This window comes from Coturnix japonica, chromosome 3 (genome assembly GCF_001577835.2).
Source record: "Coturnix japonica isolate 7356 chromosome 3, Coturnix japonica 2.1, whole genome shotgun sequence".
In the NCBI taxonomy this organism is placed as follows: domain Eukaryota; kingdom Metazoa; phylum Chordata; class Aves; order Galliformes; family Phasianidae; genus Coturnix; species Coturnix japonica.
The window spans coordinates 60091436-60118814 of record NC_029518.1 but is presented as its reverse complement, the minus strand read 5'-3'; the positions used below and the strand labels follow the sequence as shown (position 1 = coordinate 60118814).

General features: G+C 46.1%; 1 protein-coding gene across 6 annotated transcripts; it reads right to left on the bottom strand.

The window, feature by feature from the left end:
* Window positions 1-554: 554 nt before the first annotated feature.
* Window positions 555-27379, bottom strand: TRAF3IP2 (TRAF3 interacting protein 2). Of its 6 annotated transcripts, XM_015858604.2 has the most exons (11): window positions 27284-27379; window positions 26851-27188; window positions 18379-18465; window positions 17440-18159; window positions 14184-14373; window positions 11321-11496; window positions 9979-10067; window positions 8208-8276; window positions 5853-5969; window positions 4610-4684; window positions 555-1167 (listed from the first exon to the last, which is right to left on the bottom strand). In XM_015858604.2, the coding sequence occupies exons 3-11, from the start codon at window positions 18392-18394 to the stop codon at window positions 1021-1023; spliced, it is 1599 nt and encodes a 532-aa protein (XP_015714090.1). In that variant the 5' UTR covers window positions 18395-18465; window positions 26851-27188; window positions 27284-27379; the 3' UTR covers window positions 555-1020. The 6 variants fall into 6 exon arrangements, with proteins under 6 accessions (XP_015714090.1, XP_015714089.1, XP_015714092.1 ...); XM_015858603.2 differs by lacking the exon at window positions 27284-27379 and having other exon boundaries at window positions 26851-27258; XM_015858606.2 differs by lacking the exons at window positions 5853-5969; window positions 27284-27379 and having other exon boundaries at window positions 26851-27260.

The following is a 27379-nucleotide window of genomic DNA, read 5'->3' as shown; positions in this document are numbered from 1 at the left end:
CAAGACAACAGGGCTGTTATCTCAGCAAGGTTAAAGCAGTTCAGAAAAGAGCCCTCACCAAAGTTGTGCTTATGTGCTCTGCAAAAACACACTCAGGCTTCAGCAGATGTGAAGTTGCTGAGCCTTCTCGGCTGCCAGCACCCCACGGCTCTCCAACATCTTTGATTATTTTATTGTTCCGTACTGCATACAAGTTGTAGGAGTCAATGTTATTTCTCTTAACAACCGCTGGTTTCCAAATGGCAATTGTTCTTTGACGTGCTCTGTTTCAAATAAGGGATGAAGAGCAGCGATGAAGCTAAAGGCCCACTATAAAAGTACTTCAGCATTCCATGGTACTGACTGCACACGCAGCAATACATTTAGCTGTCCTTTTGTGGACTGTTGCTGTAACATGCTGAAGGTGTTAGGGGCTGTGCTCTGAGGAAATGGAACTTCAGATCCAAGAGTCTTCTAATTGAAGACAGTGCCTCTATGCAAGACAGTCTAAGTAAAACTTGCGTTACTCAACAGTTACCATTCCTCATCGTTCCCAGCAGTAATAAAAACTGACGCAATGTACAAGGTAGCCTTACAAAAGGCAAATATATTTAACAGTGCGTGTACAAATTAACTGTTCAATAACGCTGTACAAGGCAGGGATATCTATAAAGAAACCCTGAGCAAAAAGGAGGACGTCATTTTTATTTTACGCTTATTGCAACATTATTTCTGGTATTTGTTTGCTGTATCGACTAATAAAGGGGTACGTTAAAAACAGATGTTAAAATAAAGCTGGGCATTCGTTCCACTTGTGGCTTCTTTAAAAAACCTAGGAGAAAGGGGTTCTGCCCCATCAGCTTCAGAAATAGATGTTTAACGTGGTGGAGAACAAGCTGAGCCTGAGCTACCCAAGACAACCAATTCCTTAAGCAGAAAGAGTGTCTTCTGTCATCAAAAAGAGCCATCTGGAAGAGTGCCGGCTCCCTGCCAAAAGCAACCCTTTAGCAACTGCCTCTCGTGCACTTTAAGAGATAATGTTCATAGCGGCACAACCTGGAGCGTTGGTAAAGGGCCTATTGGAGGAGCGACATATTCCTCCTCCCTCAGTAGCCGCAGGAGGATGTTCTTCTTGTTCTTTGGCCAGTTATAAATGTGAGTGTTCTGCAACCAGGTAGGCACGTGCTCCTGAAAAACAAGAAAGAAGTGAAATCCCATAAGCCCTCCTGAATCTGTTAGCAGCATTCTGCAGATTCCATTAGACTGTGCCAAGCAAGATTTCCTTCTGTCTGTTCTAGACACTTTCTGTAACAACAAGAAATTTTGAGTTTGGCTTCAGAACTGTATTTGGGTTCCTAAATAAATGAACTCCGTACGATCTCACAGCTTGCCTGTCTCTCTTTCCTTACTGCCATCATGTTGGCTGATTTCAAAGGGATTCTGATCTCAATGACAGGCTTCAAAGGGCTCCTGAAAATAAACACCGAGGAGAGAAGGGCACACTTAGGTGCCCCTATGAGGCTGCAGCCCGTGTTTCTCCCTCAGCTGCCGAGGGATCCACGCAACGTGTTCAACCCTAAGAATCCACAGGGAAGCTCCTCTCATCCCAGTGGTTGTTTCACTGCAGGAGAGTTGGAATAGATAACCTTTAAAGGTCCCTTCGACTTCTAAGGTTTCTACCACTCTGTGATTCCAAGGTAAGCAACTAGCAGTCACGGCTTCTAGCACTTGCTCTCTGGACCCGTTATTTAACAGGGCAGCATGTTCCCAAGCTGTGATAAAATGCAGCACAGGTTTAACGAATGAGACCTCTGCTTGTCTTTGATGAGAAACTACATATTTTGGAGGAAGGAAATTCAGGAGACTCAGTCCATCTGGACTTCAGCAAAGCATGTGATATAAGTCCACATGGGAAATCATTAGTTAAGCTCGGAAGGATGGAAATTAGTGTGAGAAATGGATGGTAAGTAAGAAGCTGGCAAGTGGGGATATAACAACAGAGGCACTCTATGCCCAGAGACGGGCTGCAGGCTGTCTGCCAGAGCTGGTCCTGCAGCCAATTGCACTGAGTGTCCTCCATAGAGAAGTCGGTGCAGTAAGTGCTGGCACTCAACAACCCAGGCAGTAATTTTAACATGAGGTGTGCAGGGTAGGTGTGTGATTTGGGTCCAGAAAGAGTGGAGAAAACTAGAAGGAGTCTCTGTCAAGCTGTGGCTCTTCCCTCAGCACGTGACAGCAGCTGTCAGACCAGATCAGAGAGTAATGGGAAAAGGGTTACAACATTGCTTTAAATTCAGATCTGTATCTGTTAGCAGAGAGGAAATTCTGAGCACTGCAGAGAGAGTGTTTGATAACTTTATGGATCGGTGCAATAGGAACACGGCAGAGTGTGTCAGTGCCAAGGGTAAGGCTGTGCATTCAGGGCTGTGTTGTGAAGCCTGGTTTGAGCCATGCTTCAGAGCAGCTCTGCTCACAGCTCTGCCAGCAGCACTTATCATGGGGCACTCACAGCTGAATGCTCCAGGTAGTGCTGAGAAAACCAGGGAGGGACATTTGTGTTGGTTGGCTTGATGCAAGCCTTGAACCAGCAAGACGCAGGTTTCCTCTATCGGTGTGTGATGGGAAGCTGGAAATGCCAGTTCCACCTTAACTGTGTGTCATGTTTTTTCCCCTCATTATTCAATTTCCTGATGAACATTCTTTGGCTCACGCAGATCCTTTCCCGTTGGAGGTCGGCTGGTTTTCACATACCATCAGTGCTTTATGATGTACTTCAGATGAGATTAACTCAGCTAGTATCCACGTCCCCAAACGAAACCTCCCAAACTGCTTCCCTGCTCTTTCCCACTGCCAGCTACAACAGGACTTGAACACAAAGAGGAAAGGGGAGGGTCAAAAAGACAAAATGAATCACCTGACTGTATATCTATGTTGTATTTTTCACCCCAGAATGGTGCAGGTTTTACAAGCATTGGTACCTAACCTCTGGCTGCCTGTGTCAGCGCAGTGTGTCCAAGCCCCCAGGGCTGCTGTGCCCACCACCTCAGCTGTCCTTAGTCACGTTTCGACTCACTAGTGCGATTGGAGACAGAGGATCACCAAAGACAAGCGTGAGCAAACAGACTGAGCCTCAACAGCAACAGAAAATGCTGCTCTACATAATTCAGCTGAGACAGGCGGCCCTGGAAAAGCTGAAGGGTGATGTGGACTGTGGAGTGATAGGCAGGAAGGCTGCCTGGGGACTGCTGCTTTCATAGCAGCAGCTGAATCAACCAGCCCTGGAAATTCCTTGTTCACTATCCGAGAGCTGCTCCTATATGCTAAATAGTCTTTTGACACGTAAAGTTCAGCCAAAACTAACATAAGTTTAATGTTTTTGTGTCTGCCTCGAGGCCCAAAGAAGGCTCTTAGCACCCTGTGTGCCAGTTGTCTCTGTGGCCCCAGTCTCACTGTGCCAAGTGGCTGTGGGCCACAGGGCCTGCTCACACAGCAGGCAGTGCAGGAGCCCCTGAGGCCAGGAGCAGCCCTGCCCTTTGCCCCCAGGCTGACCGAAAACACTAAACTACTCCCTGCCTTTGGTCTGCTCAGTTCCCACCTGTCCCATCGCTGAGCTCTGCACAGTTAATGCAAGTAACAGACCGTCAATGTTTGCGCAGGAGGCGGAATGACATAGAATACCAGGGGTAGCACTCATTCCAAAGGATCTCTAGGACGTGTTTCCAAACTGCTGAGCTTACATGACACTAAAATCCACAAGTGCTGTGGGATTTCGCAGCCCTACACTCACTCAGTGATAATACTGTAAAAATGTTAGCATACAAACTCTGGGCAGCCGAATAAATACAAAGAACCTGAAATCCCTCCTCCAAAACACAGCTGTACCTTGGGGTAATGTGACAGCCACCCAACAGCGCACACTTTGGTGATGAAAAGTGAACAAGAATATCCATTACAAGTCGGAGGCAGAACGCCATTTCTCAATGATAACTGAAGCCATTTAGCTTTTCTGACCCTGTAAAAACCCAGCAGGTTCTCTCAGCATGAGGAAGAAGGGTAAGGCAACCTATTGCCTCGTGTACTTCTTCCTCTCAAATGAATCAGTAAGGAAGGCAAATGAAACTGCAAGCCCTAAAAAACCATATTGTTTGCCTTTGATGGGCCCATCAAAGTTCAAGCAATGGCCCAGCACTTTAATATTTATGATCCCCTTTATTTTTATATTCTCAACCCACCCTTTTCCAGATCCTCACTTCACATCAGCCATAAATCTCCCCCCATCCCACTCATCAGCATCACATCTGGACAGAATTATAAAAGGGTTAATACAAAAAGCATGCTTGCTGGATAGACGGACTCTCTTCATTGAAATTCTTTCAGTGCTCGAGACAGTTTGAGTTTTAGTTCTACATTCATCATCAGAAATACATTTACGTACTGATTTATATTGCAGATGAAATGCCTTTATTTGTGCATACATAAAACTGTAAACTTCTCACGTAAAATATGGCTGGAATATTACCAGTGGGATATTAAGAACCAAGAAAAGTTTTAAGGTTTCTCCGGGTGCGCTGAGATCAAAACAATACGTGTCTAATGATCTGACAAATATATATACACGCGCGTATGTTACCTTTTTGGCATTTGGGAAAAGCACAGGGATGAATCTGAAGTTCATGCTCCCTTGTTGTATGAACTCAATCTGCATCTACAACAGAACAAATTGCCAGATTTATTACCACGAAGGTTGTGTTGCATCGTCTTTGCATGCAGCTGAATCCTACGCATAAAAACATTCATTGCTTACTTAAACTGCTCTTCTCTTAAGTGATCTGATCTAATGCTGGTGGACTCTGGGTATCGTTTTGTTTGGCCACTTAATCTGATTCTTCTTTACTACAGGATACAGGAAAGGAAAGAATACAGGAAAGATCTGTCAACATTTGAGCATTTACTTCTGTGGTATGAAATAATTGTGGTTTTAGCTGCAGTTTCAGTTCTATGAAATCCCTCTAGAACCAGTGAAGCGTAGCTTAAGGCCCCCATTCACTGTGTTCAAGCTAGGCCCCAGCCCGTCCCCTGTGTCCCAGTTCCCTGTCTGAGCTGGGGCTTGGCCTGTCCCCATGTCCCCAAGACACTGGCAGAACGAGGCAGACTCCCAGGAGCAGTGAGAAGAACACAATTCTGCTGTGAGCTCATCTGTTGGTGCCAGCTTCTGAGACGCCGGACTGCAGGACTAAACTGGGAGATCGGCCTGGAGTGAGAAAGGAGGGAAACTGCAAACCCAAGGAGAAAGGATGAATTGCGTGTCTCTGCAGACAATTCTGAGTCCTCCATCCTATTGCAGATTGCTGAGATAGGTCCCATGTCCTTCAGCAATCCCCTGCTACCCGATGTCACCAGGGCCCTCCCTTTGCAGCTCTGACCTTTCTTTGCCTCGCAATCCCGCATTTCAGCCAGCTTTAGTGCTGCCCCAGAGCAGACCCCAGTTACAGCATGGCTGAAGTGATACAAAGTGATAGGGACTGGTCCACAGAGGGGAAGGCCAGGCAGCGTTAGATCAGGTTGTGCCCAGGGCTGTATGGCAGGGCAGCGTGGGTTCAAGAAGGAGAAGATAGAATAAAACGTGGAAAAATAAAGAATATGGAAGAATGAGATGTGCGTGTTTAATAGGATTTTTCTTTCTTGAACCTCTTAGCAGATGTTAATGAGCATACGGAGCTGATGAGAGGGAGGATTAATGAATTCCAAAGGGGGGTGTTTAACTATGGAGATTAGTGAAAACAAAGCAAGAACCTGCCATTTGGAGACAGATTTGTCTTTTCAGAAGAAGAGACAGAGTCTTTGTAAAGCAGCAAATGCATGTCCTTGCTTACCATCCTGTGGATGTATTTAGTATGTAAGCCGTGTTCATCCCTGTCCAGCTGGGACTCAGCCCCTTCCACATCCTGTTTGTATTTTGGACTGATTGCTATGATTATCATCACCGTCTTCTGTTAGGGAGAAAAGCACTCTTATGAAATTGGGAAATGCAGCGTGTTTGGTGGAGGCAGATCGGAAATCTGCCAGTTTGTGTTTTAAGTGATCTTTATGTTCCTGGCGAACGTGAGAAGATCTCATTCATTCTGGCAGGAAATGCAGGAGAACTCAGACACTCGTTCTCCTCTTTATTTCTCGAGACTGCATGATATAGAAAAACCAAATGGCAGGAGATGTATTAGCAGCTTCCAGCTTCCAGTTGGAATCCTGCAATAAAAAGCTACTTTCTATCAGTGCAGGGTGTGTGTATGTACATACACAGAAAAGTTGTCTTCTAATATTTTCCAACATCTCACGTAAAAGTGCATCTTTTTAACTACGGCTTTCTATACATAAAGACACTGAAGGCGGCTGCCTGTGGAAACTGCACCTGGGGCCATTCAGTAGCAGGAGCAGGAATGGGAACTCTTCTTGCTCGTCCCTTAGAGGTCAGGAGCGCAGAGCCGGGCTGTGGCCTGCGCAGGCCTAGAGGTACCTGGCAGCTCCATCCCTCTGTGCAGTGGGCTGAAAGTGCTGCTCCTTGCCTATGCTGTGACCTGCTCAGTCCCAGGTCCCCTGCTGATCTCAAGTTTCCACTGAGGGGCTGTCCTTCCTATCTGGGAAATCTCTCTCTTCCCTAATGGTGGGCCAGTGAAGAGGCTCAGCAGATGAAAGCCTACTTTTGTTTACCTAGGGCCTGTCTTTTATCCCAGCCACATCAGGCTTTGTAAGGCTTCCAAGTATGTGGCTCCCAGTCAGCCTGGCACCTAATTAACTCTTTCCTTCTGTGCAATATCAAGGCAATTTGCCCCACCACAGGGTCAAAAACGGTAAAGAGCCATTATCCCTCGTACTGACTTAACATACTCCAGAATTTTGCTTCTGCCTGACGTGCATGTAAGCACTTACAGATGTTGAGGGTTTGCAGAGACATTCCTGGGTGCACACATCCCCCTGCTTGTGCCCTAACAGTCCTTCCTTGCTCATTTGTGTAAAGGTTTAGAAGCTGGAAACCGCCTCTGTAGTCAGAGCAGGAAAACAGCCATCTCTGGGGGGAGGCAGCCAGAGGAGGGAGATCCATACATGGCGGGGGGAATTGCTCTATGTACATCCCATTTTCTCCTACTGATTGTGCAGGTGTCCCATAGGAGTTCTGCCAGTTTGTGTTTTAAGTGTTAATGATGTTCTTGGCAAAACCAAATTCACTGTGGTGTCTAGTTTCAGCACCTCAATTATACATGGTGAGTTCATACTTAATCTGTCCTGGCAAAAGTCCCAAAATGCATGGCTGCATTGCCACAGTAGAGGCCCCAGGCTGGCTGCGCATGCTGTAGACACCATACCTGCATGGTAATGCATTTGAGCTAAGGTGATCTGCTGAAACCCCTAAAGCGAAACAGCACTGGGCTGGGAAGATGAGTGTCTGCTCAGGCTGGGGAGACCCCAGCACTTTGTCATCCTGTTCCCAGACCACAGAGAGCTGCCTGGAGTGAGTTAGAGGCCTGGTGGCTTCCCAGCAAGGGATGAAGCAAAGGAAGTCACACATGGTATGGCATCAAGTCACAAAGCAAGTGATTTGTGTTTTGCTGTACAGGCGTAGTGGGCCCACCTGACTTGATCCTAAAGGAGATGTGTACTTGCTGCACATCTGAACTTCTGAAGCTGCTATGAGGGCTGCGCTGGCAGCAATGTAAATGTTATTGCTCAGATTGACAGAAAATGATGAAAGCAAACCCATGATTTGACTAACAGAACACCAATTTCCAGTTTACATATAAGATGGCTGATCCAGAAGAACCCTCCCATATTTTAGGTAACAGAAGTCTGAATGTTAGCCATACTATGCAGTCTGGGACAAAATGCAGAAGTGATTTTAACCATACACAGGTGAAACACACTATTGAAAAATAAGACCGAGGAACAATTTAGCCAATAGCAGCTTCAGGGTCAGTGTAACAGCCAGCACTGGAATTTGGTAGGAATGCCAGCATTAGCACTTAATTTCTTAAAGAAAAAGCTTTAGGACCACAAGAAGCAGAAATGAGTAACATTTGCTTATGCCCTCAATCACAGGCCTCCATCATTTCAGCAGGAGCAGGGAAGGGCAGAGCGGGACTTGGCATTTTAATTCAGCTCCTGATACTATTACAATAATTCAACCATTTTCCTCAGGTCACCTCTGCTGTGAACAAGGTTAAATTGCTGTTACATACATCACCTAGGTAGCGTTCCATCCACTTTATGATGTCAATACCTCGTACTGTGTCTTCAAATATATCGATCTGCAAGAGAATGAAAGTCTGTGGTGAGCATCCTTTTGCCTTTCCTCCCCATTCAGTGCCACTGAGAAAGTTCCCAGTTTCTAACAAGCACACCTGCTTTCCTTAGGAAAGAACATGACATGCACACAAATGCATATACACACGCATGTACAACTTCTCCCCTTTTCCCTGCAGTCCAGAATTGTGCCAGCCCCCACACTCTCAACATTTTTACTTATTGGAACAAGCAATAACCTCTGTTGGTATACATTACAGACTGTACATTACAGACTGAAAATGTATAGCATCTAATGAAAGTGGACAGCTGCTCACCTTCTCTATCTGCATAGTTGCAAAGCTCCACTATTTTCTGGCTGCAAGGAAATATACTGTGCATCAAGTTTTAACTTCACATTGCATGAAATTTTCAGAGTGTGTGCAGGGAGGTCTGCCAGGTCATTGACACTGGATGCAGAATCCAGACTTTATACTGAGCGGAGAGATGGAGGACTTCCTAGCACTGATATGACCATCACCACTCACTTCCCTGCACACTCAGTAAGCCCAGAAACTGGCAGTCAATGACCGTGACCAATGGAGTAATTATTAACTTCTCCAGGCTTGTGACAGAAGAATTATGTTCCACTCTCAAGGGTTGTTTTTTCTTCCCAACGTATTTGTTTCCCTGCTTTGCGGCCATTTTGCTGTATTTATTTTTCTGCAGCATGCACCAAGAATTGTCCACCCAACAGAGGTGCTATTAATGAGCCTTCTGCTCCATACCTCCATGATGCCCAGAGCTTTCTTATGAATTGGCCATAGTACAAAACTGCTGGAGAGAAGTACAATTTCAGTCTCTGGAAAAATTCTTTGATTTGCGAAAATAAATAAGCATGGGCAAAACCCCCACTGAGTTTCATTCAGTTTAATGATAGCCACTTGCTTAAATGTTTTCCTGAATTGAAGCCAGAGTGAAGGCTGAGGGGTCAGATAGCATATGCGCATGAAACAGGAAAATATGAATCAACATTTTGATGAATGCTGAATACGAGAGCCTCTATGGGATCTCTCCTTTGAGGGGGTAGTTACGAAGAAGCAAACTCATGAGAGGTTAAATGAAGATCTGGACCGTTCATGGGATCAGACAGTAGGACACAGATCTTTTCAGGCCAGTGTTTTTTGAATCCCCTTTAGAAGTGTAACAAAGCAAAGAAACCATGAGATGGACTATTTCATTAAGCCGTGTGAAATACACCCATTTTAGATGTGCTTTCAGCAGAAAGGTATTCACATCTGAAGAACCGATGATGTAACAGCATCTCAGAACAGATGCTAGGATGGGATGAACGTGAAAAGTGACCTATTTTAATATTGGTGTTTCAGATCAAATATGAGAGAATGTTAATGGAATAGCTCACAGAAAGAAAAAAAACCCTCCTATTATTGCCCATCTGGTGTCACTGAATGCAATTTTCCAGGGTCATTATTAAAAGACATTTCAAACTATAGAACTCAGTTAAAACATTAGCAAATGAAATGGCAAATCATTAAGTTACAACTTCTAAAACCCAGGCCAGCTCTTCCATTTGTGGCCTCCTTAATCTACAAAATACAATGATAAACAGAAAAGCATTTAAATGGAACACGTGTGCCCTCTGCTTTTTTAACAAATGCCTCTTTTCTTCCCTGGTTGACTGTCATTTTCTCTGGAAGTTATACTTACAGCAGTTTGAAATCCATTTACAAGCAGGAAGTTCACAAATTTCATGACCTCCACTGCTGTGTCCACAGAATAGGTTATAAAAACCTTGCCTAGGAGAGAGTCCGTATGAACAAGCAATGCATTAAAATACACCATACAAAGAGTGAGACTTTCACAGCCTTCCTTTCCCACCGTGCTGTGGCTTCTGCCCACGTATGTGTCTGCAAATTATTTACAAAACAAATGTACAAACCAAACTTTTTCCCCCCCAGCCCTTTCACGTTCATGAGGTTGAGCTCTATCTCGCTGCTTGCGATATCCAGCTGTGACCTGCAGCTGAGAGCTAGAGGAGCCCTCCCACGTGCTGCCCAACCTCTTCTCACAGCAGTATCAGCTCCTGTGTAGGATAGGCCAGAAAGCTGAGGACAGCAATGTCTTCAACTGCCTTTGCCAACAGTGAAGGAGTTTTCTTACTAATTCAAGAGCCATGTACTCTCTGGTTAAGGTACATCAGTTGGCTAATGACACCATTTTGTCAAGCAACGCCTTTACCTGGGGACTCTGATAAACTGGAACTTACACACAACTGGAAACTTGCGTTTCCAAAGGGAAACTTGTGTTTCCAGTCCTTCAGGCCATAAAGATGCAACATGGGGCTTTGAAAGGGGCTTTTTTGCATGGTTTATTGAGAAAAAAAAGGAAGACAAATAAAGAAAAAACACAGGTCTCTGCAGAGCTGTGAGGGGATGTTAGTTATGGTATATCCCACTGGTCCTCCAGCACAGCATTAAGCAGGAAGCCAGCTCTTCTGAGACCTAACTTTCTTTTCCTTTTGGAGAGTAGAAGGGTTTGGGGGTCTGGAGGCAGAGAAGAGACCTCAGCAGGAGCTTGTGCAGACCCTTCTGAGGGCTCTTGACCCAAAGGCCTCTCTTCTAACCAGGTCAGGGAGAAACTGAGGTCAAGACTTGGCATTTTTGTCTGGTTTGGGACAGGCAGAAGCACTTCATCCCTGGGGCTTTGTTTGTTACTAGTCTTTTACTGTAAGCTTCAGTGCCTCTTGCCTCAAAGGGACATTCTGTTTAGCAAGAAGTCATGAGAATAATCTAAACAGTATTTATTTTTTGTAAACAAAATAACAAGCAATTAATGACAATTAAGTTTTCAGGATTCAAGGGAATAATTCCATTCCACCAGACATGAACACTCACACCCTACAGACGTGATGACATCCAGTATTTTCTTTTTCTCACTGTCTTTGTGCCTTAATGTTGTTGCCCCCACCTCAACCCCCGGAGCTTTCCCACCTAAAGTTGTCAGGCTATTCTGTAAGATCTCACACAGAACAAATTTGCTAACCACTTACGCAACTCTTCCGGCAAATTGCTGGTTCTCAGAGTTCCCTTGGCTGCCGGGTTACTGAGAGGTCTTGGGACAGCAGCTGGAGATGGAAAATAGTCAGAAGGACAACAACACGCTTCATCTGGGCCACATGCCTTCTGGGGCAGCTGGCCGTTAGGTAGCTGGTTGTACAACTGGTTTCTGCAAAGAAAAGCAAGTGAGGACATAAATTGCTTTTTTCAGGTATTTTCTTTCTTTTTTTTTTTTTTTTTCACACACTAAGAACTTTGTGTATTAGCTCAGTTATTATAGCATTTTTTTAATATCTGAGCCCTCAGTACCTTGGTGTCAGTCTACCATGAGACACAGCTCATTGCAGAAGGAACATTAGTCACAGGAATAAAAGTACCTCATAGCTGAGTCACGCTCAGTTTGCAACTAACAGAAGCAAAGAGTATTTCTGAGCTAGAAATAATGCTGTTCAGTGGATGTTACACATGTACTGGAGCAGAATGGCACTTGGATATGCTCTTCCCATTGTCTAAAGGGCAACTCAGCTACTTAAGGCACAGCTGCTATCTGAATGTCCTGTGCTGCATGGAAGGTATGGCACAAGGAGCAGGAAAAAGGATGCACAGGGCACTCCAGCTCCAGCTGTGGTACAGCCTAGAGCTGTTCCAGTTTTGGACAAAACTCAGAAGTTTTGATAAAGGGAAAAAGTTCAACTTCTTGACCAGCAACAGCAGGCCCAACAAAGGTTTCTCACCTTGGGAATCTGTGCTCTGGACCCGCGGCAATCTTGCCTAATATCTGCTCTACTTGAACAAATACATAGAAAGAAAATGATTTTAGGAAGCTTAGCAGTTCATGTCTCACTATGCTCTGGGTTCACAGTTTGAGTCAACAGAAAGGAGAATTCGCACCGATTTTTACACAAGGCACAGTTTGAATCTGCTGGACTGCATCTGTTGGATGAGTGCTAGGTTTCTCTGAGGGCTTTTCCCCACAGAGCAGTGATATTTAGTTAATCAAGCCCACTCTCTTTTATTTCCTTGCCTTCCTTTAAATGAATGATGACAGTCTGGTCACAGCATGTTTTCTGTTGTCACATTAAGATCTGGTTTATTCATTTTGGTACAGATGTTTTCTGTTACAAAATGCTCTATAGGCAAATATTACCATCACATAACTGCTGTTCCTGGAACCAGCACACAAACACCAGCAACGCAGCCACAGGTCAGGCCCCAGGTATTCTGGATTTTTTTAGCAGAAGAAAGCACCAAGAAAAGCAACACATACCTAATCACAGGCCACAAAAACAACCCTGTGGCTAATTTCCAGACCCTCCCCAAACTTCTCCTTACCTAGCAAACATGCCAAAAACTAAGGGTCTGATTATAAATTTCACTAATGCAAAGGATATCTGCTGTACCTCAGAGTTTCTATGTTTTCACTCAAACACTTTATCACAATTATCTCTGCTGCTGCTGCAGCCCCCTGCTTTTCACAGGCCGGAGCAGTGCAGTATTTCAGCTGTCCGTCTTGTTTAGTCCTTCCTGTTTTCTCAGTTTTCCGTGAAGACAATGCCACATATGTGGACACTTGCTCTTCACAACTGTCTGAAAAGAGGGTCAGCCTCTTTCCCCAGGTAACAGTGAAAGGACAAGAAGTAATGGCCTTAGGTTGCACCAGGGAAGATTCAGGTTGGATATTAGGAACAATAGGAACTCTTCTAGTTCTTTACTAGAAGAGTGGTTAGGTCCTGGAACAGGCTGCCCAGGGAGGTTGTGGATGCCCCGTCCTTGGAGGTGTTCAAGGCCAGGTTGGACGGGGCCCTGGGCAACCTGATCTAGTAAAGGTGTATGTTTGGTGGCCCTGCTAGGCAGGGGGGTTGGAACTACATGATCCTTGAGGTCCCTTCCAACCCGGGTCATTCTGTGATTCTGTGATTCTGTAATTTCTCCTCAAAATGAGTGGCAAGGCAGCGGCACAGGCTGCCCAGGGAGGTGGTGGAGTCACCATCCCTGGAGGTGTTCACAAAATGGGTGCATGTGGTGGTCGGACTAGATGACCTTAGAAGTCTATTCTTTGTTCTCAACTTTAACAATTCTATCGCTCTACGATTTCCAAACTTGGATGCCTGTAAGTTTAAACACCTTTAAAGTACTTTGGCATTTCAATAAAAATGGTCTGCTTTTCAGATGTGCCAATATCGGTTTCACTTCAGCAGCTGAATTTGGAGAAAACCCTTCATAGGTTATGCTTGTTAATGATGCGCTTAAAATGGGAGGGAGACTAGAAGCATGGGAAATTACTATTAGAAAAAGAGTTAAAAAGCCCCAGCTGAAAAGTGAGAGATATGATGTGTTTTACAACTACATGAGAAACCATGGAAAATGCTGCAAAATGCACTGGAGAGATATATCAGTGTCAGACAGGGTTTCCTCCATTTTTCTCTACACTACAGAAGCGATAAGAAGGAAACTGCTGACAGACAGTGACTGAGGCTCCCAGGCTGGCGCACCACAGAGTTGAAGTCTGCAGCGAGCCTCCAAACTGACCTTTGCTCTCAAGCAGGAGGGCTCTAAAGTTTCAACTGAAATATTTTCAGCCCCTCATCTCTTAACCTTCAAGCATTTATCTTCCTTAGCACGCTCGTTTCTGGGTGTGCTGTGACAACATATCAGGTAACTGCCTTTGAAGTCCTTCAGGGTGAGGTCAGGCCCTTGCTGCGTGTAAAGTAGCAAATAAAGGAATCTATCCAGCACCTCGCATGTACCCCTCGGCCCCAGCATGCTAAAGTTACAAGGCTTCAGAATCACGGTACAAAGCCCACAGAATCAGATTAGAGGAGCTTCAAATGCGCACAGGCCCCAAGGCGTACTCACGGGAATCGAGGAGGACCAGGGGAGGAGCACAGCCTCTGTGGAGGTCGCTCAGTGGTGCCCTTGGGAGCACGAAGGTTGGAGTAATTGGGGATGACTTGCTGGGCTGGGCGGATAACTCTCACGCAGGGTCCAGGAACAGGAGGGAGCGGTTGCGATGTATGTGCAAAATGCTGGTAAGGAGCTCTGCCATCTGGGAAGGTGAGAAAATAAAGGCAGCAACTATCATTTCAGCCAACACGTTTTTGCTTCAGTTTGTGTTTAGTCCTTTCCAGGCACATCCTCCTTCATTTCTAAGGAAAGAGAGCAGGTTCAAGGCATCTGCAGGAGTCTTAGACTGAAAGAAGGAAGCCTAAGAGGTAATCTACAGCCTGAAGTTGCCGCTTTCACATCTGGCAGGGCTCAGGTCCCGGCTGCGGGTTGTGCTGTTGGGACAACTGATAGTTAAACAGCGAGGGCTGCTTCGTCCCTGCGCTTAAGATGGCTCAGTGGTTTTGTTGTTGTTTTTTTTTTAAATTTCTCTTTGGCGATGACTTGAGAAAATGAATCATCCAAACACTCTCATGGAAGCAGATGCAAAATCCTGGAACAAATCAGTTTGCTACAGTAAGGCTAAACAGACTGTGATTATTGTAAATGAAAAGAGAAAAAATAATCTCTCTGGTTGTTATTCCACTTGGTATGAATGTTCTGCCTGGCTGACCTTTTAAGGTCCTGCTGCTGCTCCGGTTGCCATCCAGGAGGCTGCAGGGAAACCCAAAGTAACGATTTTGCCCAAGTAATACTGAAAAATCTCACAGTTGCTGGCCGTGTACACGTAATGCTGTTTAATAGCTAGTGTCCAGTGGAACTGTTGGCATCAATTGAAAGAGAAAGCAATGTAAGCTGTTTGTTTCCCAAATGGGGAAAACTACTTTTTTTTTTTTAGTCTTTCTGCTTGCAGTTTTCATTAGGCAGCAGCTCTGCACACTTTCAAGCTGCTGTGTGCAGATCAAAGTCCAGCCTGGCAGGGCTTATTAGCACTGCATGATTATGGTGTTATGAGCTGGCTCTGAAAGCTGCAATGCTCAAACGCTCTTCCCCCCTTTTAGATTGTTTTTTTAAATCCCTTTAGCTATTCTGGTGTTGTGCTTTCCTTTTCCTAGCAGCCACGGGGACTATTCTTTTAAAAAATAAGGAGGAAAAAAGAAAGCAAAGCTTTAATGAAACCATGCAGCTCCAGAAGCCAGCGCTTTAAAACCAACCAACCCTCCCCGTTACAAAGAGATTTCTGATGGAACTGTGAGTCAGCAACATCTTATTTGCTGGATTCTTTTTGGAGATTTTCCTGTCCCTTCCTATATATTCTAACCAGAGAAGGTGAAAGAGGCTGGAAGAACAAAAAAAATGAAAGTAGGATCTGCTCAAAGGTTCTCCCCGAGCAGCTCTAGGAAAGCTGGCAGGGCTTGTGGAGTTTCAGTGGGGTTTGCAGGTTTTTAGGCTGGTGCAAGTTTCACCAGTGCCCTTTGAACACGTTTGACACTGTAGTGTTTTAATGGCTGCCAGCACTGCTGCACAAAGGCACAGCACGGTCAGGCATGTGTGCCCACACACACACACAGCTTTCATATACGAATAACTGAACAAATGGTCCCTGCTTACACAGCGTTGCTGTGAGGATTTCTTTGCCTTCAGAGGTAGTTTTGCTGTTGGTATCCCCAATAGCAGGTGTCCAGAACCAGTTCAGAGCCTACAGGCGCAATCCATGCCATTGACACAGCCTGGGAGGGGCGTGTTGCAACACACAAACTGCACGGCTTTGTTGTGGGCTGCCACTGCCCAGCAATTATCTGCAACACAAGGAGCTGTCAGGAGGTGATTTATGCCCTACCAGGCAAGTGAGAAACAGGCGTGCAGTTGCCAGCTTCTTGGTCGTGACCAAATCTGCTCCAGCCATCTGAGTTTATTTTATTCTTTATGCCCTCTGGATATGGTTGAAACACCAGTGCTTTTTCTAAAGAAAGCCCTTCAGAGCTCCTGCTTTGAAACAAGTGACCTCATTCAGTAAATGTCCCACTTCTCACGATGCCCACATGTGGAGGAGATAAACAGAGAGAAGTACAGTGTAACCAGCTCCTCTTCTGCACAAACCTGGACTGAATTGAGGAGGTACAGGCAGAAAAGCAGAGACTGTTCTGCAAATGTTCAGCTGTAATTGCTGATGAAAGTCCATCTGTAGCCCCTTTCCCCAGTACAAAGTGCCGAGATCAGAGGTGAAAACTGCAGCTCTGATACTCCAACTCTCATATACTTAATTATAGTGCATTACTGGAATGAGAAAACTCTTTAAACAGATGTAATATAAATGCTGCAGAGTCAACAGAAGGTTAAGGTTAAGAAAGAAGGGTTATCAGCACAGGCCTACAGCTTTTTATTACAAAGCCAGCCCTAAACTGGTCGAGGTCTCCCGAGCCTAATGTAATATAAATTGTATGAAAACAATGATATTGCTGTTGGATGTTCAAAGCTCACTTCATAACAGATAAAAATCTCGGAGAATGAAAAGGAATACTAATTAATAGCAGGCTGTAAACCGCATCGTAGCCTCCAAGAGCCAAAACACCCATATTGACTGAGTCACATCAGCGCTCAGCGATACAATCACCAGCAGCTGAGCGGGGTCCATTTTAAGTAATGAGCTTTCATTTCAGCTGACAATAGAAAAAATGAGGTTGATGAATGTCACGCTCTTTTCATACAAAAATAAAACACATGCATTAGTTTGGTCATAGAGCTGGTAGATACTGTTTAAAGAGATCAAGGGTAACCACCCATCCTGATTCTGGCAGGAGATCTCAACCTCGGGGATCCAAGCAGGAGCAAGGAAATCCAGGGAAACAACAGGAATTAAGTCAATAGAGGAGGCTGCGGAATGACTGATGCAAGGAGGAAGAAAATGACTAGAATATGAAATAACAGCAGGCAGAAGGCTGTGTGTGCTCAGCATGACTGACAACGGCTAGTTTCTAGGCAAAATCATTAGCCTTTATTTGATGAGTAACTGCAAGCTCTTTAACTTTCTATCTGGCTCAGAGGTTCTGCATCAGACAGTCTGGCTGAATAACCCTAAAACCCAGAAATATGAAATGGACTGCAAATAATTGTTTACTCGTTAATAATTGCATGCTGCAAAGGAAATACAGTAGGAATATGCCAGCTCAGTGTATGATGCCCGCAGTGCCTCCAGAAAACCTCCTCCATGGTGAGCGGTGCTACTTACATGGGCCGTGCAGTTGCTGCTCTGCCATATAACGGTGCCCACAGAAGCCATGGGCTTGTGCAGAGGGGTTGGGATGGGGCAAGTGCTGGCACCTGGGGTCCTGCTGAGGCTCCGGTCCAAAAAACTCTCTGGAGATCAGTGGTCCTGGGAGGTCCTGGGGGTTCACCATGGACACAAGTGGTAAGGGGAGCTCCAGGTGCCTGACACCCATGATGTCTTGGGACTGGGAGTTGTAACCTGTGTCCTCAGTTGCCAGCTCTGCTGGGAGTTTGTCTCCTGAAGGCTGCTGTGACCATGAACTCCCTTTGTTGTTCTCCTCCAAAGAGTCCTCAGGAGCATCATGCGAGCTCCGCTCTGACTTACTGGAGTTGGTATCAGCTGAAAGCAGCGGTCCTGGCTGCATGTCTGATTTGTCCATAGTTAAAAGATGCATCTTGGAACGAACTACTTCCAGTAATGATTCACTGGGAGAACAGAAGCGCCCACATCCATCAGGATCGGTATATTCTGACCATGGCCTGCTGTCCGGCCCCATGGCCAGCTGGTGATGCGCCAGTGCTCTGCAGAGATGTGCTGCATTGGCACGTGGTCTCTGGCACTCCTCATCCTCCACATTCTCCACAGAAGGCTGTGAAGCCTCTTCCAAGACAGGTTCAGGAAATGGGGAATACAGCATGGATTCATCCACTTCCACCGGTATGCTTCGGCTCACAAAAGTGCCTGAAAAGACAAGAAACGCTATAGATTGACCTCCAGAAAGACAAGTGCCTATTACCAGTCACTGCTCAGTGACGGTCAGTTGGAATACTGAAGAGCAGTATGCATTCTTCATATTCACGTTAAGTTCTTCTTAGAAGGACAGGTAGAAATTTTTGGCAAAGCAATAAAGGAGAGGGTTGGCTGGAGTGCAGGCAGCACAGTGTTAGAATCAGGACTAACCTGACACAGAGGCCATTTCCCAGTTTTGTAGTCACACGAGAAATGGGAGTCAACTGCCGTGCTGCAAGGTCAGAATTTTCCAGCAAACTGGAAAACAAGAGAAATGTGAAGATGGTACAGTTTCACACAGGCAATAATCCCAAAATAACTCTATCTCAGGGACTGGAAAAGAAATACCGGTTAGAGCTCTGGAAATCACATTTTGTAGAACAGACAGTTTTATGGGATTTCTGAATCTTACTGTTCCTGCTGAGACAAGGGGAAAAAGAAGCACATGAACTGTCTCTCATAGGTAATTTCTGCACCTGAAAAAAGAGAAGGCTGTTTAAGTATGGAGATTTGGCTCAGGCATATTCCAAGGAATACAACCACGTGCCACATTTTACTCCAAACCTTCTAATAATAATAGCTTTGTAGTGATCCCTTGGATCTGAACTTCACTGCACACATACCTGAGCAATTCAAAATCCACATCTGGCTTCTAAGCGATGCTGTTTATTTTATCAAACCAGTTAATCCATTCTATTATAACACGGTTATTATTTCAAACTATTGAGAATTATAAGACAATTTAGAGACTTTGGTTACTGTTTGGATTATTTTTTTTTTTCCCCATTCTTCAGAATTACTTTGGGCTCCAGACATCAAAATCCTCCCTGCCCTTGGGGATACTGTTAGTAAGTTTGGCCCAGCCAAACAGTCCCTGATGACAGACGTCTCTACTCCACCTTTGCTTAGAATGACAGCAGCAATGACGGGTGAGTGATGTGCTCTTGCCGTACTCACCCACTGGAACGAGAAGTACAAGCCTTACTGCAGGCTCACACACAGCATCCCATTGATGTTGAAACAAAACACTGCTGGATGTAAAAGAAAACCTTTGGAAAGCACAAGTATAGTTTAACTTCTCTTCAGTGTTCTCTGTCCTACCCAGCCTGCTGGGCTGCTCAGAAAGGGCTCTGTGACACTCCTGAAGCTCACAGGTGAACCAGCAGAAGCTTAAGGCACAACGTTCACTCACTATCAGTTTCCATATCTGTATGTCACCGGGTATCACAGAGGGAAGAAGGCTCAAGCACACGGTCACTGAACTAAAGCAGGAAGTGGAAAACACCCCTGGTCCTTCACCCTGAGCTGGAGGCAGCCGAGGCCAAAGCGCAGCAGAGCAACGCGCTGATGCAGCTTCCCATACCTAAGCCTTTGATTCACAGACTTTGGCACAGAAACAGATCAGCACATTTTATGTCAACATGCTGATCTCTGCAGCCATCTTCATCCTCTGGTATTGGGGTGGAGATTAACTTGCTCCCACCAGGTGCTACCCCCTGACATGGGGTACAGAGAAACAAGTCTGGGACTCATGACCCCAGCTGTTTTCCCTCTACTGCATGGAAAAAGCCAACATCCCAATAGGAGCATTCTGAAGAATGGTCTAAGCACTCAGCAACGGAAATGACAGTGTTTGACAAGAGCATCTGACTTGAAAGCCTGGTAAGGAAAGTTAAAATCACAGCATGTTTGAGGAGATCTCAGTGATTCAAGGATTCAGCTTCAGTCACACAGCAGCTTGAACAGAAAGTTCAAATGAAGAACATACTCAGACAGCCGCAGCATTAAAAACAATTGAACAGGATCACAGGGAGGCACAAGGCAGTGCCCCAGCCTCTACCCTGGCTCCCACAGCCATATCTTACAAAAGCAAAGAACATGCCCAGTCCCACAGGGCGAGAGCAAGGCTTTATGTTTGTGCTGATCTGATGAAGTGATGTGCGTTCCCCCCTGAAAGTACCTCTGGCATAGCAAACTCAGTGTAACATTTACCGGGAAGTAGGATAAAAACTGTGCTTTGCAGCTGCTGGGCCGCAATGTAAATATTCTTCCTTTGTGTAACATAAAACCCACCTATGCAGAAGATCTACCACAGATTCCAGATACACATCTTACATTATAAGAACATCCACAGGGAGAGTTTTCCTGGGATAATTATAGCAACATAATGATGTTGGCAACATTTCCCATGTAGACAAGTCCTCTGAGCAGCCATTATCTACAGCAGCACAGCGAACATGCTGCTGCTCTGACAGAAAGGAGGGCCCTGTGCTCAGCTGGCACAAATCATACTGCACACTCTTACTCCCTCATCATAGAGCAGCTCCAATGAGCTGGTTTCTCTTCAGAAAGGGCAGGCTCAGCTGCAGGCACCTGGGCATGGCTCCTCCCCTTGAGCAACACGTTTTGTCTGAGCACCTTACCAGCAGGTAGAATTCTTCACAAACACCCAACACGGCATTTTAGGAGCAAATCTGTAAGGCCTGATACACAGCGGCATTTCTTCAATGGTCTCTGAAACAGTAAGATCGAAATGCTGGAAACCACATTGAATCCAGATCCTCTACATTAACAGCTGCTGGTTTAGCTCCATGTCAAGAACAGATTTTCTACAGAGAAACCAAGAACTCAGTCCAGAGCTTGGGGAAGCAAACAGAGGTCTCTCTGTTGACTTCAGCAGGCATCAGATGGGATTTAAGATTTCAAGTTTTCATATGGTGTATTGACTGTTCTTTTCAGATGAGGCAAATTAAGACCTCAGATATTAATAGTAATAGTCTATTATTATTACTATTATTACTATTACTATATGGTGTATTGACTGCTCCCTTCAGATGAGGCAGATTAAGACCTCAGATATTAAGATATTCCACAATTACTGAGCTACCAAACTCTTCAAATGGCTTACTCCAAAACAGTTTAAGATGTTTTTCCTATTAGTTTGGATCTCTAAAAGGACACATCCCTCACTTAAATCAATGTAATATTTAAATGACTGCCTTATCTCCTTCCTGCGTAACATGTGCTGAACATTATGAAAACTACCCCATATATCTGAGCAAAAATAATTTGGTCAGACAGGAATGAGACCTGATTCCACCTGCTATAAATTTCCCTGGAAAAGCTTTTAGCTTTCTAAATATTGTTTTGCTTAGTTCCTGCCGCAGTGCAGCTGAGCAGCAAAGGCTGAGCTCTGACACCTCTGCAGAGCCCTACTCCTGTGGGGATGAAGCAGGAGGCACCAAGGGGCCTTTGGCATTAGAAGAGACACATCAGTGCAAAGGAGGAGCAGTGACTTTGCAAACCTCCTCCTCTCTCAATAGCTCTGCTTGGCAAGGGAGGCTGTCAGAACAGCAGAGCTCTGTCGGTAGAGACAGCCCCATGGGTAAGTTAACCCTGGGACACGCTGCGTGCTTTGAGCAATGCTGGTAGTAGTATTTGGATGGGAATTCCCAGGAGAAATCCCCTCGCTGCTAGAAATGACAGAGATGATTCAGAAACATTCCTCCTCCAACTACAGTGCGTCAGGACATTGTTTTTGCACTGCTGAAGATCCTCAGCTTCTGGAAAAAGACCCAACACTGAGCCCATTATCCCAGTATTTTGTGTAGCCTCATGCTCTGCAACTTCATTAGGTCTCCTCTGACTTTTCTGCAGGGCTTATCTTGCAAGTACAGTCAAGCAGCGGACAGAAAAATAACTTAAGTCCCTAGTGTTGAAGAATTAGGGTAAACATACTAAAATATCCTAAGAAACCTGTAGCCTGATCCCTTTTCTGGCACCGAGACCACTGAAGAATGTAGATCATGCGCGACCTCATTTCCACCAACGCTGCAGCTCCAAGTCAGATCATGATATTGCCAGGAAGCTTCAAGAATTTAATATACCCCCTGCACCGATGACTATGCAGGAGATTACTGATAACCAGCTGGAGCTTTTGCTTATATTCCTGCTTGTAATAAAAAGAAGAGGCCCTTCCTAGAGGAACAGAGTGGCCAAGCCTGGGCTGCTCTCAGAAATGCTTAGAAAACTCTTTAAATATCCATTTTCTTTCTCTTCCTCCCTCTCCTCATGCATGCAGTTCTTCAGTATGCATCGAATCAGCCCAAAACCTCCCAGGTGGGTGCTTTCCGACCCACCAGGCAGTGACTCAGGTTTGTGGGCACAAATGTTGCCCCAGTTTTACAGTGAGGTTTTCCAGACCCTGAGTTCTTCCAATTCTCAGATGGAGAGTTGCTGGTGCCGTTCCGCTAAATGCCTCTTCTCTGGGACATGCATGAGACTGGTGACAGCCACCTATGGACAGCTGCATAATGGGAGGGGAACAGGCTCTTCTGAAGGCCAGTGTGTACAGACCTAAGAACAACCAAAGTTGGAAGCAAGGGCCAAACTCCTCTAAGAGACACCTGAAAGAAGCAAGGGACTGCCCAGAGAGAGGAAGAGTGTTGGGTCCAGGCCCATCTCTGAGGTTTACTTTTGTCTGGTTGCAAAATCCATCAGAATCACAGAATCACAGAATTGTAGGGGTTGGAAGGGACCTCTAGAGACCATGGAGTCCAACCCCCCTACCAAAGCAGGCTCCCTACACCATGTCACACAGGAAGGTGTCCAGGCGGGTCTTGAATATCTCCAGAGAAGGAGACTCCACCACCTCCCTGGGCAGCCTGTTCCAGTGCTCCGTCACCCTCACTGTAAAGAAGTTCTTCCGCACATTCGTGTGGAACTTCCTACACTGTAGTTTCATCCCATTACCCCTAGTCCTGTCCCCACACACTACTGAAAAGAGACCAGCCTCACCACTATGGCTCCTAGGCATCCCATTTATTCCCCAGACTTGTCAGGATGCACCATCCCAACACATACATGAACAATCTATCTGCTTCTAATTATAAAAGTTCTGTCAGTGAGTAAACAGAAGAGGAAACCTGCAATGCAGCGTATCTGCATTCTTGCCACTTTCAGAGCGGGGTAAAGCCATCTCCACTCTTTTGATCAAAGTTCTCTTTGCATACATTAGTAAAAAAGAAAACATTTGGATGAGAAAGGAATCCCACCTTTCTTGGTGCACAGCAGGCAAGGGAAGGTTCTTTTATTCACCAACCATAACCTTTCTGAAATAACGTGGATTTAGATTAAGGCAAAGTTGTGATCACAAGGGCTGGGGGTTGAAGGGAACTTTTTCATTTCCAAACAATTCCTATGTACTTTGTCAGAATCATTTAAGCTCTCTGGCGCTGCAGATATCCATCTGTAAGATGGGAGTAATTGGATGCAGAACTTGCAAGCTGTCACGAGGATACACGCATCATCAAGATTGCAACCAACGCTGAGATGGGGTTACATAAGTCTAAGTGCATAAGCAGCTCATGTTAAGCACAGCTTTCCCTACAGAGATACCAGACTTAACTTTCCTCAAAAACAGAGACAAATGCTTTCAGGAAGAGCAAGCATTATGTTTACATTAGAAGGAATTTCTTTACTCAGGGTGGTAAGACACTGGCACAGACTGACCCTAGAAGCTGTGGGTGCTCCATCCCTGGAGGTGCTCAAGGAAAGGCTGGATGAGCCCTGGGCAGCTGAACTGAGAGGAGGGGGGGAAAGGGGCAGCCCTGCCCACAGCAGGGTTTGGGGCTCCGTGGGCATTGAGGTTTCTTCCCACCCAAGTCATTCTAAATGCAAATGTTGGAGCTGTTTGCCCCTGGAGGTGTTCAAGGCCAGGTTGGATGGGGCCCTGGGCAACCTGATCTAGTAAACATGGAAGTCTGGTGGCCCTGCCAGGCAGAGGGGCTGGAGCTTCATGATCTTTGAGGTCCCTTTCCAACTCACATCATTCTGTGATTCTGTTTTGAGTCTAAAACCTAAACAAACATAGCCAAGGAAAACCAAGCTGAAAAGTTTCACTTTACCACAAAGCATCTGGGCTGCTGTCATCATGGATGCTTACCCTCTTCCTTGGGTACCTTCCACAGCTAAGACCAAAGCAACATGTCACAGAATCACAGAATCACAGAATGACCCGGGTTGGAAGGGACCTCAAGGATCATGTAGTTCCAACCCCCCTGCCTGGCAGGGCCACCAAAAATACACCTTTCTAGATCAGGTTGCCAGCGGCCCGTCCAACGCTTGTCTTGACACACCATCAAGGACGGGGCATCCACAACCTCCCTGGGCTGAGCTGTTCCGAGGGACCTAAACTAGTGAAGAACTTCCCCCTAACATCCAACCTAAATCTTCCCTCTTTTAACTTAAAACCATTTCCCCTAGTCCTGCTATTGTCAGCCCTTTCGAAGAGTTTACTCCCCTCCTGGGAGTAAGTTCCCTTCAGGTATTGAAAGGCTGCAATGAGGTCAACGTTCTGAGTCCAGACTTTCAACTCCCTAGGGCAGGTAAGATTTATTTTTACGACTTCTGAGAGAAGAAAAGTGATATGGAAACAACTTTCCTGTTCCATTCTGGCTATGGTTGCAGCCATGGCATGAAAGTCTGCCTACACCAGGAAAACAAGACAATGCTCTTCCACACCTCCCCACCTGGCAAATATAACATTCTGTTTTGCAGCACTAGTATATCTTCACCTCTCTCAGCAAACACCTTGATATGCGAGTAAAAGGAACTGCAGACATCAAGAATTAAGAAACTAGAAGTGCAGCACTCTTAAAAAGCATCCAAGCAAGGAATCTCAACTATAGGCAGAATTCCCTGCTAGTTTTCCTGTACTTATGACACATGAAATTGTCTGCAATATCTTACACATCCACTTCCAGGCATTTAAAAAATGCATTTGCTTCCCAGAGATTATGTCCTGCCCATTTCTGATGCTGATTAATTTTCCATAGGCACCAAATAACCCCCAAACTAGGACATCCCGCAGTCCCACCACATCTCAAAAGCACATAACCACTAGGCAAAAACTGGGGGTGAGTGGAATTGTATGGGAGGACCACCCTGAGAGGAGCCAATCTCCTTGGGGACCACGAAAGCCTGTCTTCCTATAGCTTTGTACTTCACGTTGGAGCATCTAGTTCCTAACATGGGAGCTCCGGCATCTTGAAGGCTGACGTGCTTGCCCCTAACTGCTCTCCCCTACGCAGCATGGGCTGCCGGGTGTGTGGGTGGTGGGAGTGTGTGGAGAACACACAGGGACCTGCCGTGTCTCCTTCAGCTGCTGTGATAACAGCCTTTCTCACGCTCACTCATTTGCTTTGTGAAATGCACAGAAATGTGTACATCTCACAGACACGGACCCTCTGCCAAACTTCAAAAGCCACTGCTAGTGGTGAGGGGCACTGACAGACAGACACCATCATCACACACACTTGTTTCCTTCCTCTGCAAGATTAGGGGGAAAAACAAAACAAAACAAAACAACAAACATAAATGTTTTTTAAAAGTACTATATGCTTCAAAACACAGCTGGTACTCAGCAGGACCTCAGAGTGTGAGGGTATCACAGGCAGCTGCACAGTCAGCAGAGGCTGCCCAACAGCTGACCCTGCCACACGTACCCTGCGCAGTGTACACAGCCAAAGGGAGCAAAGGGAAACTCGGAGCCTGTCTGAAATGGAAGAGTGCATTCCTGAAGTGGTTTGCTGAAGGAGAAAGCAAGGTTTTGAAAGCTGACATCAGTGAGGGATCAGGTGTCTCTGTGGGCCTGGGTCCTGACCCAATACTGTCACCTTCACTCTGCCCCCTGCAGTGCTAAATGCTGCTTCATCTCCTTGACCTGAGGACATTTCCCAGGGTGCTGCCCAGCACGGGGTCACAGCTGTGCCCAACAGTAAGTGGCTGAGCATGCAGGGGGCTGTGGGGATACACCTGGGCTCTACCTGCAGAACAACAGGCTCTTTGCCACAAGGCAGTGGGGCTGATGAGGTGGGCACACACGTGTGGCTGACAGCAGCATCCAGGCCAGGCCTTGAACCTGCAAAGGTTTGTGCAGGACTGGGCAGTTCTGGTCTCTGGGTGGTGGCTGAGGATCAGTAAGCCCAGACCTATGGTTCTCACTACACAGCCCCACAAAACCCACGTCCTGAAACAAACAGCTACAGTGTGAAATTAGAGTCATTTTTACACAGCTGATTGTACTGTAATTAAAAAGCGACACCACCGGCTCGCTCCCACCGTTTCCATACCAACACCATGGAGCACTGAGCAAGCTGGGCCCAGAAACCTGCTTTTCCTCCTGCTCTCAGTGGGTCTGAGGGCCTGTCTGGAACTGCTGGGAGCTGCCCTGGGCTCATACAGCCGTGTGGGAAGGGAGCGGGATGGGACCTGGCTGACAGGCACTGCCAGGCAGCCACGCAAACAGGACTGCATTTCAACACCAGGCGTGTCCATTGCCAGAGCTTATCCCAAAACTCGGCTGATCAGAAAAAAATACCAACAAAAAAAAAAAAAAACAACCAAAAAAACAACCAGACTGCAGTGAAATGGCTGAAACATGTTGTGACCATCTGTGAAAGTCAGCCTATCGTCAGAACGAGAGAGAAGGGTGGGGGGGGGAAAGGGGAGGGAGAGAGAAATCTGAGGGGAAACAACAACAAAAAAACCCCATTCACCGAGAGCCAAAAGTGGGTCAGCAGCAAACTGCAGCTGTAACTGCGGGCACGGACCGAGAAGCGCAGCGTCTTCAGCTCTCCTTACCTTGGGCTGAGGGACGCTCGCCCTGAGCTCAGCGGGATGGAGACAGGGCTGGAGCGAATCCTACGCGCGTACAGCCGGCTCTCCCTCCGCGGCTGTTTTTTTTTTTCTCCTTTTACGACAGCCTCCCTTCCTCTCCCAGGTAGGCTGCAGAACTGGCTCTGCAGCAGGAAGTAGAGGAGGCATGCAAATCACAACGTGGAATGGGGAGCCGCCGCGGGGGAGTGGAGCGGCGCGGAGGAGCCTCACGTTGGGCTTCACGCTCTCCACATGCCCGTCCAAGTCCGTCTGCCTCTGTGGTGGGACGCCGGGCTGCTCTGAGGAGCCCTACAGAGAAACAGCTGTAGGGGAAACCCGGTGTGAGTCCTCAGCAGTGTGCCTCACTGGAAAAGCCACCGGGCTGGGGTGGTGTTTTTTTCAATCCTCGGTTACTTACCGTCAGTCCCGAGCATTACGACAACTGTGATTCAGCCTACCATAGAAAATCGCACGATGACGATCACAAACTACATAAAGAACAACAACAACAAAA

What these genes read in the sequence shown, in the direction of transcription:
- TRAF3IP2 (XM_015858604.2), bottom strand. An exon ending in CCTGGTCCTCCTCGATTCCC is followed by an intron (nt 11,497 to 14,183) that starts GTGAGTACGCCT and finishes TTTTCTTTGCAG; the next exon opens with AAACCAGTTGTACAACCAGC. An exon ending in CTAAATACATCCACAGGATG is followed by an intron (nt 4,685 to 5,852) that starts GTAAGCAAGGAC and finishes GTTCTGTTGTAG; the next exon opens with ATGCAGATTGAGTTCATACA.